Raw genomic sequence first — 16,549 nt, forward strand, 5'->3', positions numbered from 1 at the left:
ATTTACAAGAAAAAAACAAACAACCCCATCAAAAAATGGGCAAAGGATATGAACAGACACTTCTCAAAAGAAGACATTTATGCAGCCAACAGACATATGAAGAAATGCTCATCATCACTGGTCATCAGAGAAATGCAAATCAAAACCACAATGAGATACCATCTCACACCAGTAGAATGGCGATCATTAAAAAGTCAGGAAACAAAAGATGCTGGAGAGGATGTGGAGAAATAGAAATGCTTTTACTCTGTTAGTGGGAGTGCAAATTAGTTTACCCATTGTGGTAGATGGTGTGGTAATTCCTCAAGGATCTAGAACTAGAAATACCATTTGACCCAGCAATCCCATTACTGGGTATATACCCAAAGGATTATAAATTGTGCTACTATAAAGACACATGCACACGTATGTTTATTGCAGCACTATTCACAATAGCAAAAACTTGGAACCAACCCAAATGCCCATCAGTAATAGACTGGATAAAGAAAATGTGGCGCATATACACCATGGAATACTATGGAACCATAAAAAAGGATGAGTTCATGTCCTTTGCAGGGACATGGATGAAGCTGGAAGCCATCATTCTCAGCAAACTATCACAAGGACACAAAACCAAACACTGCATGTTCTCCCTCATAAGTGGGAGTTGATCAATGAGAACACATGGACACAGGGAGGAGAACGTCACACACCAGGGCCTGCTGGGGGGTGGAAGTGCTGGGGGAGGGATAGCATTAGGAGAAATACCTAATGTAAATTATTAGTTGATGAATGCAGCAAACCAACATAGCACGTGTATACCTATGTAACAAACCTGCATGTTGTGCACATGTACCCCAGAACTTAAAGTATTTTAAAAAAGAAAAAAAAAGGATACATGGGAAAGTTAGGAGAAATAGAACATTGAATCTGACAAAGCCTGAAACATCCAACATGAAACATCCAACATCCTTCAGAGACCTGAAGTTGCAGTCAGGTTTCGGGGATAAATGCAACAGCATTCCAACTACTGTGCTGCTCACACACAGGGCAACTGGTTATCCCATCACAGAAGTGGCAGTCCACAACATCACTAACCTACTCCAGCAGCTGTTATTTATCCAACAAACATTGACTGAACCTATCCTGTGTACCAGGCACCGTGGTGAACAGACTGTAGTAAGAAAAATAGCCCTGGTCCTTGCTCTTAACCAGATGACAGTCACATAAGGGAGACACCAATAAACAGGCAAAGCAATAAACAGGCATGTCATTTTACAATGAAAAAAGTTCTAGAAAAATAGTCAGCAGGGTAACCCAGTTCATTTGTTTGTTTATTCATCCATTTATTCACTAACTCTTACGAACCCATACCCTGCAGTAGTCACTGGATTAGGCATCAGAGAAATGGCAGAGAATAAGAAGAGATAAGCACTTCTGCCTTCATAGAATGGGGAAGACAGACATGGATCATATAAGTAAATAAAATATGTAGTCATCCAAATGCTATCGGCTGTAGAGGAGAAAACTCATTTGGTTGTGGGGAAAGGAGTTCTAGAGGGGGGATTACTATTTTAAAGGGGATGGTGAGGGAAGACTATCCCGAAAAAGTGTCGTTTGAATGAACACCTAAAGGAAGTAAGAAAGCAAGTTATGTGATTATCTGCAGGAAAAGTGTTCCAGGAGGGGGAACAGCAAAAGCAAAGGCCTGAGACAGAATCTTGCCTTGTGTATTTGAAGAGCAGCCAGGAGGCCAATATGGCAGAGTGAGCAAAGAAGGGAATCATAGAATATAAGGACAGAGACACGGCAGAGAGCTGGATCATGGTGAGGCCTGTGGTCACTATATGGACTTTGTCTTTTCTTTAAGTGAGATGGGGAGGCTTTGGGGTTTTGAGCAAGGGAAGGAAATGAGCTGTCCTCGTTATTCTTCATAATGTAGATCCTGCCAAGATCAACTCATGACTGTCTACTTTCTATTTCCACCAGTATAAAACACAAAGTCTGTCTATTTACTAGCTCCTGTCCCTATCAGCCCCTCATTCTCTATTTCCTAACTCCTTCCTGCTATCCACTTTTGACTGTCTACTTCCTATTCCTGCCACTGTGGAGCCCTGACTGTGCTAGTTCCTAGCTCCCACTGTCAACCCCTGACTTCATCTATTTCCTAGCTCCTGCCACTGTCCAGTTCTCACTCTGTCTACTTCATAAGTCCTGACACTATCAACTTCTGACTCCACTTCCTAATTCCCACCACTAAAATTCCTACATCTTTCTGTTTCCTAACTTCTGCCACTATCAATCCTAACTCCCTCTAATCTCCACTAAACTCTATAACTTCTGTTTACTTATGACTTCCACTACCTTGTGGCTCCTGCCCACTGCTTTCTCTGCTCTCAAATTCTGGCAACCTTATCCTAGGGGTCTTTTTCTATATGTATCATATGCAAAGCACACCAGACTCCAAATCCTGTAGGTTGACTGAATACTCTTCAGTTTAGCACATCCTGTAGGCAGAGCTGTTACAGCAAGCTGGCCATCTACTTGGTCACTAGGCAAACAAAGAAAGCTGTCTCTGGCTCAGGTGCAAAACACAACCAAGCCACTGTGTTCCCAAGGCCCCTGCATGACAGTATTGGCTTGAAGAGCTGCTTGGTTAGCTCCTCAGAAGTGACTGTGGGCACTACAGATCCCTACACTCTCATGTCCAAAACAGTAGCACCAGACCTAGGTCTCTTCCATCCCAAGAGGTTGTTCTTATTATACCCCTAGGATTTGAATCGTATCTAAAAGCATCCACTCCACCCTTACTCAAAAAGTATTTCTCAAACTAGTCTGTTAATAAGACTGAAAACTCACTATCAGAGGTTCACTCCCTTGTAATGAGGCCTTACCATTTCAAAGAACCTAATTTTAAATTTACTCACTCACAAGACAAACAAAAAAGCCACCAGATCTTCAAAGAGCTCAATCCCGAACATGTCTGAGATAAAAAACCCTATAAAGCAGAATGAGAACCCTGGTTACCTAAATCAATAGGGACACAAAAGCAGGAAAGTCTGAAGCCCCTGGGACAAATTTTGCTGCCTTAATTTTTCCACTGAGGTCCTACACCATCATCATTCCATGTCATCAAGTTCATCTTCCATCGGTCACCTGTTGGTCCCCTCCCAAGTGCTGAACACCAAGTCTCAGGCATGATTGCTGAGGGGAGCTGTGCTGCTAGAAAAGTTTTGTGGGGCATCAGCAGCAGCCACTTAGAAGATGAGCAGAATTGTTTAATTCTCGTTGACTCTTTTCTCCTAACACTTAATGTGTTTAGAATTTTCTTGGACATTGCCTCAAGTCTAGTAAAACCAAAGAGTTCAGGACCTTGTTGACAAAGCCTGACCTTTCCATACAGTTCGACTTGCAAGGTTGTGTTTGCTTGCTTTGAACAGATGAATCAAGTTTGCATTAGAGAACATGCATTCTGCTTCCTAGGTAGATGACGGCTAATGCCACATAGGAGCTCTTAATAAGGTAACCAGCCTATGCTTCATGAAAACCTCTCCTGCAGGGCTTAATCAATCAAAGACTGAGGCATCTGAAGCCCTGAATAATTTCGCTAGAGCACAAAAGCTGATGTAACTGCACGTGCTGGCTGTCGCATAAAGCAAGTGGTTATTTCACTTCTGCTAAGTGGAAAGAAGTAGAGGAAGAGAGAGGGTGGGGAAAAGGAGTTGGAAGAGGGGAGAGACAGAGAAATGCTAATAAATGTATGGTAGGTGCAAGGAGTTATACTTAACCTTGAAAAGAATAATGAGGCGCACATGAGAAAAAATACAGAATCGCTTTTTTGAATTCAGATCTTAGTGAGAGTAATTGAAATGGAGAATTAAGGGGAAAGCAAGATGGAGAAGATTCCTCAGTGCCTATAACGATAATATTGTTGGGGGAGGTTCCATTCTCTGAATAAAATGTATAAAATAAATAAATAAAAAGCATTTCTCCCCTTTATTGTTCAGGGATATTTCTTCCACCAAATTGCAGGCCCTGCCAAGCTATGGCCTAGAGTCCATTCAGACGCTAATTGCCACGTCATCCCATTCTCTAAAAAAATTGCCATCGAGAGAAAAATTTGCCAATCTCCTGGAAGCCACGTTGACTTACCCCAGCCACTGCTGTGCTTTTAGAAACTTGCCAACAAAAGAGTAAGTAAAAAACAAAAGGTAAAGCCTACCCAAGCTGTGGCAGAAATTCAGATTTCAAAGTAGTCAATGAGTAGACAGCTCCACTCCCCTTCACTCCCTGCCTTCTCGGCCAACTCCATAGACATGGGGTCACTTTCAAATAGATAAGGAGAAAACAAACTGTTCTGTTTCCTTGTGGAAACTGCTGCCAAATAGTTGATTCACCCCGAAGCTAGAAGACCTTTGTAGCCAATTCTGGGTGTACTGAATTAGAGGCCATTTTAGCATTTGCAGAACGGAGTATAAAACTGGCATCTCAAAGGATTTGTTCTAATCCTTATCAGAGAGCATCATTTTTGTAAGCGGAGGAAGAAGCTTCAGGATGGCAAAACTTACCTAATGTTTTAATCTTTAATTTAAAAATGGACACAAAACACTACAGAAGGTTTTCAAAACTATTTCTCTCCTAGTAGACAAACATCTTACATTTCAGAACAGAATTACAGCTAAAGATAAGCTTAGTATGGGAACAGAAAGGGAATGAGCTCCTGGACGGTTTGCATCCAGTGGTCGGTATCGTACTGATTCCATTCATCCAGGGTCGGGGACACGGTGGCTGAATTTCATTCTTTCCTCAGAGCATTGTTTTCCAGACTTTTTTTTTTGACTGAGATGCATAGTAACAAATACTTTTGTATTGCAACTCAGTACATGTCACATATGTAACAGAAATAAAGCAGAGTGATACTTAACTTTTTAATATGTAATATGCTGATATTTTCTTGTTTATTTCACTCTATTTTATGCTTTTTTTATTTTTAATGCCAGTCTTGATGCACTCTATTGCTTTCATGACCCACCAATGGGTCACACAACTTACAGTTGGGACAACACTGCCCTAAAGTGTTATTATTGCAGCCTATGGAGATAGGCTCTCTTCAGTTAATCAGTTAAGGCACTAAGAGAGTGACACCAGATGCTGCTGTCTTTGTTTGGAATCAACCAAAATGAATTATTTATAATCAACCAGGATGCATTATTTGTACCTTGCATATAGGAGGTTCAGCTCCACCTGAGGCTTTTGGGATAGCTGAGAAGATAAAACACTTGCTGTATTCAGAGAGTCATGCAGCATTAACTGAGCTTCAAAAACATTAACTGAGCATTCACTGTGTTCCAAACACTGTGTGAAAGCCTGAAGGTACAAAGATAAGTCACAGACAGCTGTATGGGGGCAACACACAAGAGAGCCAATATTTAAGTCCAACATAGCAAATGTTATGACAGATCTGAGAACAGAACAGAGTGTTCTGAGAGCACTGAGGAAGAGTTTGTTAATGGTAGCAGGGATTATGGAAGGCTTCCTGATGGAAGTGATTTATGCTGAGTCTTGAAGAACAGGCAGGAGTTGTCTAGACAGAGTGAGAAAAAGCAGACAAAGAAGATAGAATGGCTCATGTGAAGACACAAAGTCAAGAGAGAGTAGATGGAACTCTCTCAGAAAAAGTGAAACATGGACACAAGGAGGAAGATGAAACAGAAGAGGAAGCCAAGGAGATGTGGGCCATGATGATCAGAGGGCCAGGTCCAGTTGTTTACAGGATGGGGAGCCATGAAGACTTTGAAGCAAGATTACTCAAATTTGCTTTTATAAAATACCGCTTTGCAGCAAGGAGGATGGTTTGGAGGTGAGCAAAACTGGTGAGAGACCAGTTAGGAAAAGGATAGAGATATTGGTTTATGATAAAGCTGATTCTGGATACCCACATTTTGTGGCAAAGAAATCACATCCCTTCCTGAAATTACTGGCATGTGAAAATTTTAGTTCAGGGATTTTTATTCCAGTAGGTGAAAGAGACAAAATATTCCTGCAAGGAATTGTCTCATGTATTGGAGAATAATAATACATAGAAATGTCCAAATTGAATTGCCTCATTTCTCCTTCCTCATCAGTAAAGGTTGAGGCCCTCACAGCCTGCTCTCTTTTCCCATTTTTCTTTTTTTCTTGGCAGGGGTAGGGGGTCTTGGTTATTTTCATTTATTGACCTGACTAATGGGTACATAGCTGATCATTCTGTGAGAAATCATTGAGCTGTACATTCAGGTTTTACCTGCTTTCTGTGTGTTACAATTTAATTTTCTGATGTTTTACAAATTGCTATTACAATGTAAGTCTATTTGAAACTTATGAAAAGGAAAATAGGCAAATGTCATATATCTTTTCTGGTTGCGGCCTTGTACCCCACTGCCCTCAGGGAATCTTGATCTGACTTCACCAAGTAGCCTTTTGGAATTAGCCCCTTCTGAGCCTGTCCTTTTCCATCATGTCCAAATTCTTAATGAATGCAGTTGATAAACCTTGTAATAATGTGTCAACAGCATGATACTTCTTGCATAGAATATGCATGAACTGTGTAGAAACAATGCATTGTCCCATCAGAGAAGATGCAAATTTCATTCTCTATAAAAACAAAGATGGACTGTCATGAGGATGCCATCAGGGCAGTGAATATGAGGAGAGAAGAAATAAGAGACAATCAAGGGCATTTGTAATTATGAAGAAACCACTGTTTTTTTTTCTGTAGACCTCCTCTGTGGACAACTACTATTTTTTGATTCAACTTTTATTTTAGTTACAGGGGGTACATGTACCAGTTTGTTACATGAGTATATTGCATCCAGGAAGTAAACATAATACTCAATAGGTAGTTTTTCAACCCATGCCTCCCTCCTTCCCTGCCCCCTCTAGTATTCTGCAGCACCTGTTGTTCCTATGTTTCTGTTCATATGTCCCCAGTGTTTAGCTCCCTCTTATAAGTGAGAACATGCAGTATTTGGTTTTCTTATCCTGAATTAATTCACTTAAGATTGTGGCTTCCAGCTCCATCCATGTTGCTGCAAAAGACATTATTCTTTATGGCTACATAGAATTATATTGTATATATGTACCACATTTTCTTTTTCTTTTTTTTTTTTTTTTGAGATGGAGTCTCGCTCTGTCGCCCAGGCCGGAGTGCAGTGGTGCGATCTCTGCTCACTGCAAGCTCCGCCGCCTCCCGGGTTCATGCCATTCTCCTGCCTCAGCCTCCCTAGAAGCTGGGACTCCAAGCGCCCGCCACCACGCCTGGCTAATTTTTTTGTATTTTTAGTAGAGACGGGGTTTCACCGTGTTCGTCAGGATGGTCTCGATCTCCTGACCTCGTGATCCACCCACCTCGGCCTCCCAAAGTGCTGGGATTACAGGTGTGAGCCACCGCGCCCGGCCTGTACCACATTTTCTTTATCCAATCCAGGCACCCAGGTTGATTCCATGCCTTTGTTATTGTGAATAGCAGAGCAATGACATACAAGTGCATGTGTCTTTTTGGTATAATGATCTATTTCATTGGGTATACACTGAGTAATGAGATTGCTGAGTTGAATAGTAGCTGTGTTTTGAGTTCTTTTAGAAACCTCCAAACTGATTTCCACAGTGGACGAACTAATTTACACTCCCATCAACAGTGTATGAGCGTTCCCTTTTCTCAAACTGTAAAAATCTAGAAGAAAACCTAGGAAATACCCTTCTTGACATCAGCCTTGGTAAAGAATTTTTAGCTAAGTCCTCAAAAGCAATTGCAATGAAAACCAAAATTGACGAGTGGGACCTAATTAAACTACAGAGCTTCTGCACAGCAAAAGAAACTATCAACAGAGTAAACAGACAACCTACAGGATGGGAAACAATACTCACTAACTATGCATTTGACAAAGGTCTAATATCCAGAATCTATAACAAACTTAAGCAAATCAACAAGCACAAAAATAAATAACCCCATTAAAAAGTGGGCAAAGGGCATGAATAGAACAGCATTTTTTCATGTGTTTGTTGGCTGCTTGTATGTCTTCTAAAGAAAAAATGCTCGTCATCACTAATCATCAGAGAAATGCAAATCAAAACCACAATGAGAAAAGCAACAGATGCTGGCAAGGCCGTGGAAGAAAAGGGAATGCTTATATCCTATTTCTTTACTCATTTGTATCTCCCTTAAATTTCATCCCTAGGTAAGTGCTCCCTCAGGTAAGAACAGGCCTCATTTTATTTTATTGGTATTTCTCCAATTTCCATAGGCTAAACTTCTTAGAGGGAAAGATGGAGGAGTAGGGAGCACCCACATATGTTTCTGCACATAAGAAAAAATAACCTGAAATTCACATCATGATGTCAGGTCCAGCATCTTCAAATCCTTTTAAAAAGGTGCCCAGTTACAATTCAAAACCATGAACACAGAATGATTATTTGTTAAGGCCAATGTGGAAAGGAGAGTGGTAAGGAGCAAACCTTAATATGCCATAAAAGTAGCTTTTAGTAATCATTGAAAAATCCTTGATTCAATATGACAAATTTAAGTTTTTTCATCTCTAGTGCCCACACAAAATGCTTAGTATTCAGAAGCATTTTATCTAAGCTGGAAGCACTCTAATGACAATTCAGAAGCCTTTACTCTCTCCTCAGGAAGCATTTCAGTTAGGACAATGGTGCAGAACAAGATGCTGGTGTAATAGGTAAAGAATTTGCATGAACAAAGCATAAATAGATGCACAATCAGGTTTAGCTTGAAGACCAAAAGCTCAAATGCTTTTTTTAACCTCTTCTCTTTCAGACAGAATTTTTCACTTTCCATTTCTGAAAACTTTTCCAAACAATGTGAAAGCACAGTAAGGAAACTGGATAATAAAACATTGTAAGTATTTGCATGCAAGGAAACTCAGAAGTCATATCTTGTTCTGTGTGTACCTTATTATCAGCATCAATTTTTTCTTTTGATACGGTCTTGGTTGGGGAGCTGTTGCAAAGCATCTTTAAATAGTTTTAAAATGGGAATTTTTTCTTTGCAATTGACATCAAGTTGATCAAGCATCTCTTTCAACTGTTTAAAAAACTATTTTAAAATGTTCCTTAATATTTATTCCAAACTTATATTAAAGCCTCCTCAAAAATTAAAACTTCGCAGGTATTTTGATGTCACCAAAGGCTGATATAACTGATAGCTTCATTTGTAAGAATTTCCCCTAGTCACATGGTCAACATTCCACAAAGATTAACTAATTGCAAACGTAGCTTAAAAGTAGCCACTTCCCTTAAAGGAGACTTAGGCTACCCCAACAACTATGCTCCTGGGCTTAAAATTAGTCTTCATGGTATCGCTAACATACACTGGATGGAAGCTACATTGCTGTTTTACTGACTAACTTTTAACACTTTTCTGCTATAAATGCTGGTTGCCTTGGCATTTCACTTATCTTCAACTGTAAAACAGCATGCCTCAGAAGATAATCCCAGTGTCCCTATGGCACATTTACTAAGATTTAGATTTTATTATGCCCCCATGAGTCCTCCAGACTACAAAACTAGAGGTCCCTCTGAGATACTTCGCCAATCTCTTTCTGAAATTTTCTCCTCTTTTCTTTTCCTATCAGTCTCCAAGTTAGACAGATGCTTCAGGGTGACGTGGTAGAATGACCCTGGACTTTGGGGTTCCATTCCAAGGATATGAATCCTTGGAAGTAACCTTCCTATAACACTGAGTATCACTGGCAAAATTTATCCTTTTTGAGACCTTTCTCCTCATCTGTAAGGAACAGCAGAAATACCATTTGGCTTTCAGAACCATGAGAATGAAGGAAGTTGCTTAGCAATGTGACAACACCAAGGGTAAATAAGTATTACTGTCTCCTTCTTTTCCTTTTCTCGCAGTAGGTCTGGCACCCATATCCTCCAGTGGCCTTTTCTTCTCCCTTCCCACCATCTTACTCAGTATTCTATCAGTAACCTTCTATGTAACTCTTTTGCAACCACATGACCTTATTCTTATCAACAAGAAAACATTTATGGGTATAGTTAATAATAGCACCAAGGAGTGGTTTGAGGGGAAGGAAGATTTTAAACCATCCTCCATATAATCCTCACCAGTCCTCACCGTAAACCTTCCCAAATGAGCATAAACAACCTTAAGTTTGCTATGCTATCACTGCTTTAAGACAAGTCCTTAATCTCTAGCATCTTCAAAACTAACCGAAATTAACATAAAATCTAAGTACAAACAGCATTCTCCTTGTGAAAGCATTTTATGCTAAATCTCCTACCTCCTCCCTCCCACCAGATAGCCATTCCTCAGTGCCTAGAGTTTAGAAATTCTACACCCAGCCACTAAGCCTTACCTGTTCTCCCCAAGACAATGCATCCTTACCTCTATGGCTGGCCCTATTGTCCTCCTAAAATTCCCATCTTTTCTCCTTTCTTTCTTGTGACTGGAGCAGCGGTACTACAGCTCTCCTTCCTCTGATTCAATATTACTAAGCCCATGTGAGTCCATTCATACTCCCTGCATAGCCTCCAATACTAAAGACAGCTCCATGCCGGGCTTTGTCAATAAGCATGATGCTGCCCTCAGAAGCCACCCCAGGACACAAACGTAAAGTAATGGCAGGTGGGCATTTAGTCTGAAGACAAATCACCAGGGAGAAAAATTGCTAGACATATGCCCAGTAGGGCAAAAAAGAAAGGACAAAGGACCAGACAGCGAGAGGAAGTGAGAAAACATGTTTGACTTCTTATTGATATAAATTTAATCAGAAATCATGGCAGAATTTTTAGAAGTTTTACAATAGTGCTTCTAAGAACTGAAGTAGTTTTGATAAGGGGAAAGGAGTAAAGGAAATCAGGAACAGTTGGAAAGTTTTCACCTAATTTAACAAAGGCTATTATTTTGTATGAATCATCTAGAGAGCTTACTTAAAATGCAAATTCCTGGGCTCTGCCTCTAGAGATTTTTTATTCAGGGTTTGGAAAGCCAGGAGTCTGCATTTTAACAAACACCCTGGTGATTCCGATGGAGCTGATTCAAGGACCACACTTTGAAAAACAATGAGAGTGAAGTTAGGGGAAAGGTGTCTGAGCTGTGGTTATGAAGACCTCATGCTGCTACTGTCACTATCCCCGAGAGACCTTGGACAAGTCACTTACCTCCTTTAATCTTGGTTTCCTTACCAATAAAATGAAAGGATTCAATGAGATGGTCTTTAAAAACGTTTTTTTTTTTTTGAGACAGAATTTCGGTTTGTTACCCAGGCTCGAGTGCAGTGGCACAATCTCGGCTCACTGCAACCTCCGCCTCCTGGGTTCAAGCGATTCTCCTGCCTCAATCTCCCAAGCAGATGGGATTACAGGTGCATGCCACCATGCCCAGCTAATTTTTGTATTTTTAGTAGAGACAGGGTTTTGCCATGTTGGCCAGACTGGTCCAAACTCCCGACCTCAGGTGATCTGCCTACCTCAGCCTCCCAAAGTGCTGGGATTACAGGCATGAGCCACCGCCCCTGGCCTTAAAACCTTTCTAATGCTAAGAAATTAATGATCTATTTTCTTTAATAGTTCTTTATAACCATCTTCTCCCTTTAAAGATTAAAAAAATGGTAATTATATTTATGTCTATGAGAAGAGGACAAACAAATGTGCTGGTTACAACAATATTTAATAATAAAACACGGGAAGTTCCTATGTGGTCTTCTGTACATAGCAGCAGCCCTTCTCTAGTTCCAAATTGGGCTCCACAATACTCTAACATATTTTCAGAGTCCCAGGTCACAGATCTTTTTCTTTTTTAAAATCTGTGTTCTTTCCCTTCAGTATTGTATTCTTCCAATTTATTATTTCCTCCACTCACTGAACTAGGTATGCACTTAAAATACAAAACATGAGAAGTTAGCTTTCGAAAGTAGAGAAAAAGATCCTTTTAGTGTGTTAGAACCATAAGGTTCCTCGTGTATTGTACAAAAATGTATTATAAATACATACATGTAATGGCCTTGACAGGAAAAAAATATGCCCATTTCTCCAGTTCCTAAGATTGTATTAGCAGAAGATGGGTAAAAACAAAAATGTTTGTTGAGCCTACAGGCATCATGCTGTGTGCTCACTGTCCCTGTATCCTCTTAATTCCTTTCAGAGCTAGAATCATCCTGGCTTAGGATTATTCACTCTACAAACATTTACTGAATGAACACTCTGAGCCAAAACCGTGCTAGGCCCTGGGATTTCAGAAATGAGTAAAACCTAGTCCTCTGTTTTCAAGAAGTGAATAGACAATTAAAGAAGATAGACATGCATCATCACTTAATTGCAATATGTTTTGATAATTGCAATTGTACTAAGTTCAGCTCTGGCAGGAGGATAAATAATACTTGGGGAGTATAATCAAGAAAGCCTTCATAGAAGAGCTTATCTTTACAGATGAGGAGGAATTCACCAGAGAGATGAGGAAAGGAAGAAAATTCTAGGCAGAAGTATGTACAAAGACAGAGGAGTGAAACAGTAGAACTTATTCAGAGAGCTACAAGTCATTTTATGTGACCAAAGAGAAGGTTGCCCAAGGGAGCTGCAAGAGCTAATTTTAAGAATCCCTAATATTGATTGCTTCAAGAATTATTCTAAACATTCTACATGTATGAATGCATTCAATTCTTAGCACAACTGTAACACAGAAGGTATGATTAGTATCCCTACTTGGCAAATAAAGAACTTGAGGCACACAGATATTAATTAATTCTCCCGGGATTACACAGCCTGTAAGAGCCGTGCTAGAACTGGGTCCTGGAAGTCTCGCTCCAGAGCCCATTCTCTGAATTCTGCAGCACTACTGCTTCTTAGAGATGAGGCTGGAGAAATAGGCAGAACCCAGACCAACGAGGGCCTTGGAAGTCATCACAATGAGTTTGGATTTTTATCTCATAGCCAATGAGAGCCTGGGGCAGGTTTGAGTTCAGTAAGTGAAATTAGTAACTTTGTATTTGGGAAAGGCCGTTCTAGAAGGTACATACAAATGGACTAGGGAGAGGGCTAAGATTGAAGAAAGGATATCAGGAAGAAAACTAACTGCTCCATAAGAAAGGACAAAAACCCGGGCCGGGCCAGTGGCTCATGCCTGTAATGCCGAGGCGGGTGGATCACAAGGTCAGGAGATGGAGGCCATCCTGGCCAACATGGTGAAACCCCGTTTCTACTAAAAATGCAAAAAATTAGCTGGGGGTGGTGGTGTGTGCGTGTAGTCCCAGCTACTCGGGAGGCTGCGGCAGGGGAATCGTTTGAACCTGGGAGGCAGAGGTTGCAGTGAGCCGAGATTGTGCCACTGCACTCCAGCCTGGTGACAGACCCAGACTCGGCCTCAAAAAAAAAAAAAAAAAGAGAGAGAGAGAGAAAGCAGAAAAAACCCTAAACTCAGGAAGTATCAGTGGGGTTGGAAAGGAGTGGCAAAGGAAGGGCTGTTCTTTCACTAGGGACAAAGTACCTCTTAAGCCTCCCTCTGTCTTTGACTCATGCCCCTAAAGAGCAATGTTTTCACCATCTCTTCCTCTTGTTCACAACTATATTCTTCCTCTGCTCCTAAATTTCTAATAATCTATCCTTGGTTTCTATTTCTCGATTGGACTATTTGATTAGCCAGGGACTTAAATGCAAACAAGTCCACCAGTAGCAAATGACTTTCAATAACATGAGCCTTCCATTTGTGTTCTACTACATACAAACAGCTTGGTAGCAGTTTGGTTGGCAACTAAATGAGAGATAAATAGCTAAGAAAATGACAAGAAAGGATTATTTTAGATTTACCAAGCATACATTGTCTTTCTAAACTTGTTTTCGAAAGAAAATCATCCTTTTTAAACAGCTTCATTAAGTTTTTGCATCAATGTTTTTTATATATATGTATATATACACACATATATACATATATATAAAACACATTTATATATACACATATGTATATATGCATATATGTGTACATGTGTATATATGCGCATATGTATACACATGTGTATATATGTATGTATATATGTGTATATATACATATATGTGTGTAGATACATGTATATATAGTCTAATGGCTTTTCATTCCCTTCTTAAGGAACTCCTACATCAAATCAGAGTTCTCAAATAATTTAACAAACGTAAGGCTGAGGCTATTATGGATTTGTTTCCTTTTGTTTCTTTGGCTTTAAAGAAACATAATTCTTGAATTTTTTTAATACTCAGAGAAAATCTCTTACATCAAGCCAATAATTCTTCTTACAGTTATTCTGCCATGCTTGCTGAGAGTGAACTGAGTGGCTGGGACTATGAATATGGTTTCTGCTTGCCCAAGACACCCCGATGTGCTCCTGAACCAGATGCTTTTAATCCCTGTGAAGATATTATGGGCTATGACTTCCTTAGGGTCCTGATTTGGCTGATTAATATTCTAGCCATCATGGGAAACATGACTGTTCTTTTTGTTCTCCTGACAAGTCGTTACAAACTTACAGTGCCTCGTTTTCTCATGTGCAATCTCTCCTTTGCAGACTTTTGCATGGGACTCTATCTGCTGCTCATAGCCTCAGTTGATTCCCAAACCAAGGGCCAGTACTATAACCATGCCATAGACTGGCAGACAGGGAGCGGGTGCAGCACTGCTGGCTTTTTCACTGTATTCGCAAGTGAACTTTCTGTCTACACCCTCACCGTCATCACTCTAGAAAGATGGCACACCATCACTTATGCTATTCACGTGGACCAAAAGCTGCGATTAAGACATGCCATTCTGATTATGCTTGGAGGATGGCTCTTTTCTTCTCTAATTGCTATGTTGCCCCTTGTGGGTGTCAGCAATTACATGAAGGTCAGTATATGTTTCCCCATGGATGTGGAAACCACTCTCTCACAAGTCTATATATTAACCATCCTGATTCTCAATGTGGTGGCCTTCATCATAATTTGTGCTTGCTACATTAAAATTTATTTTGCAGTTCAAAACCCAGAATTAATGGCTACCAACAAAGATACAAAGATTGCTAAGAAAATGGCAATCCTCATCTTCACAGATTTCACCTGCATGGCACCTATCTCTTTTTTTGCCATCTCAGCTGCCTTCAAAGTGCCTCTTATCACAGTAACCAACTCTAAAGTTTTACTGGTTCTTTTTTATCCCATCAATTCTTGTGCCAATCCATTTCTGTATGCAATATTCACTAAGACATTCCAAAGAGATTTCTTTCTGTTGCTGAGCAAATTTGGATGCTGTAAACATCGGGCTGAACTTTATCGAAGGAAAGATTTTTCAGCTTATACCTCCAACTGCAAAAATGGCTTCACTGGATTAAATAAGCCTTCTCAGTCCACCCTGAAGCTGTCCACATTGCACTGTCAAGGTACAGCTCTCCTAGACAAGACGTGCTACACAGAGTGTTAACTGTTACATCAGCAACTGCATTATCGAATTGTTTTTAAGCCCGTAAAAAAAAAATTACCTGTACCAGTAATTTCAACATAAAGGGTTGGATTTAGGAAATTATTTATTTTTAGGTACATTGGGCAAGAGACCTCTACCTAGCAGAAAGTGTAGTCTATGACCACTGCCATACCAAAAACTATTTGTCATTGCTATAGGGCATCAATACACAAGTTGAGAGCATTTAGAAATCTTTATAGAAATTTTGCCACAGTAATTTTGTTTGATGAATCTTTTTAAAAACTGAGGAGGTATTTTGCATATCTTTTTTTCATTTTTGTAATTTGTATGGCATTCCATAAAAATATTAGTTCATAACAGATTAGAAATTTAACTGGCCTTTTTCCTCAGGTAGTTTGAAAAAAACACTCTAGAGACGCACTGTCCAATCTGGTAGCCACTGGCCACATGTGGCTAAATTAAAATTAAATAAAATGAAAAGTGTAGTTTCTCAGTTGCACTAGCCACGTTTCAAGTTCTCAATAGCTACATGTGACTAGTGGTTACCATACTGGACAGCAGAGACACAGAATATTTTCACCACCACGGAAAGTTCTATTTGTTCTATTATAGAGACTTTTATCTATCCCCTATCTGGATTCTACTTATTTATAATTTAAGGTAAACATCTAAAAGCACATTTCAGCCTATCTGCTTAGTGAAACATTAAGCTGTAGACTGTAAACTCCTCGTGAGTAGGAACCCTGTCTCAGTCCATTTTGTTTTCCTGCTTCCTACCTCAAGATCTTGGCAATGGTACACTACAAATGTGCTGCATTAGAATTACTCTGAAGTTATGAAACATATAATGAAAACAATTTTTTTCTAGAGCTTATATTTTTATTTGAATGAAATAAAATTTTTAAATATTTAAAAATAATTGTTTCATATTTTCTATCCTTTGGCGAGTATAGGAAAATACATTCCGTATTTTCTAGAAGTCTTATAGGACAACAAAACCATGGTTTTAACTACAGTGTTTTTTGTATGCTCCTTTGACTTGTTTAAAGTAACTCTCATTGAAAGCTAATTCTATACCAAACATCTTGATAAATGTTATATAATTTAACCCATTTAATCTTCATAAAACTCTGTGAT

At 39.7% G+C, this 16,549-nt stretch overlaps 1 protein-coding gene across 1 annotated transcript in view; it reads left to right on the top strand.

Annotated features, from left to right (window-relative positions):
• LHCGR (luteinizing hormone/choriogonadotropin receptor) overlaps window positions 1–16,331 on the top strand; it is a 64,595-nt gene extending 48,264 nt beyond the window's left edge. Inside the window, exons 9-11 of the mRNA XM_011935850.1 lie at window positions 3,987–4,172; window positions 8,795–8,875; window positions 14,260–16,331. Coding sequence (XP_011791240.1) covers window positions 3,987–4,172; window positions 8,795–8,875; window positions 14,260–15,412 — 1,420 coding nt within the window. The 3' untranslated portion in view covers window positions 15,413–16,331. The remainder of the gene's footprint in view (window positions 1–3,986; window positions 4,173–8,794; window positions 8,876–14,259) is intronic.
• The last annotated feature ends 218 nt before the right edge of the window (window positions 16,332–16,549 follow it).

This window comes from Colobus angolensis, unplaced genomic scaffold (genome assembly GCF_000951035.1).
Source record: "Colobus angolensis palliatus isolate OR3802 unplaced genomic scaffold, Cang.pa_1.0 Scaffold15, whole genome shotgun sequence".
NCBI lineage: Eukaryota > Metazoa > Chordata > Mammalia > Primates > Cercopithecidae > Colobus > Colobus angolensis.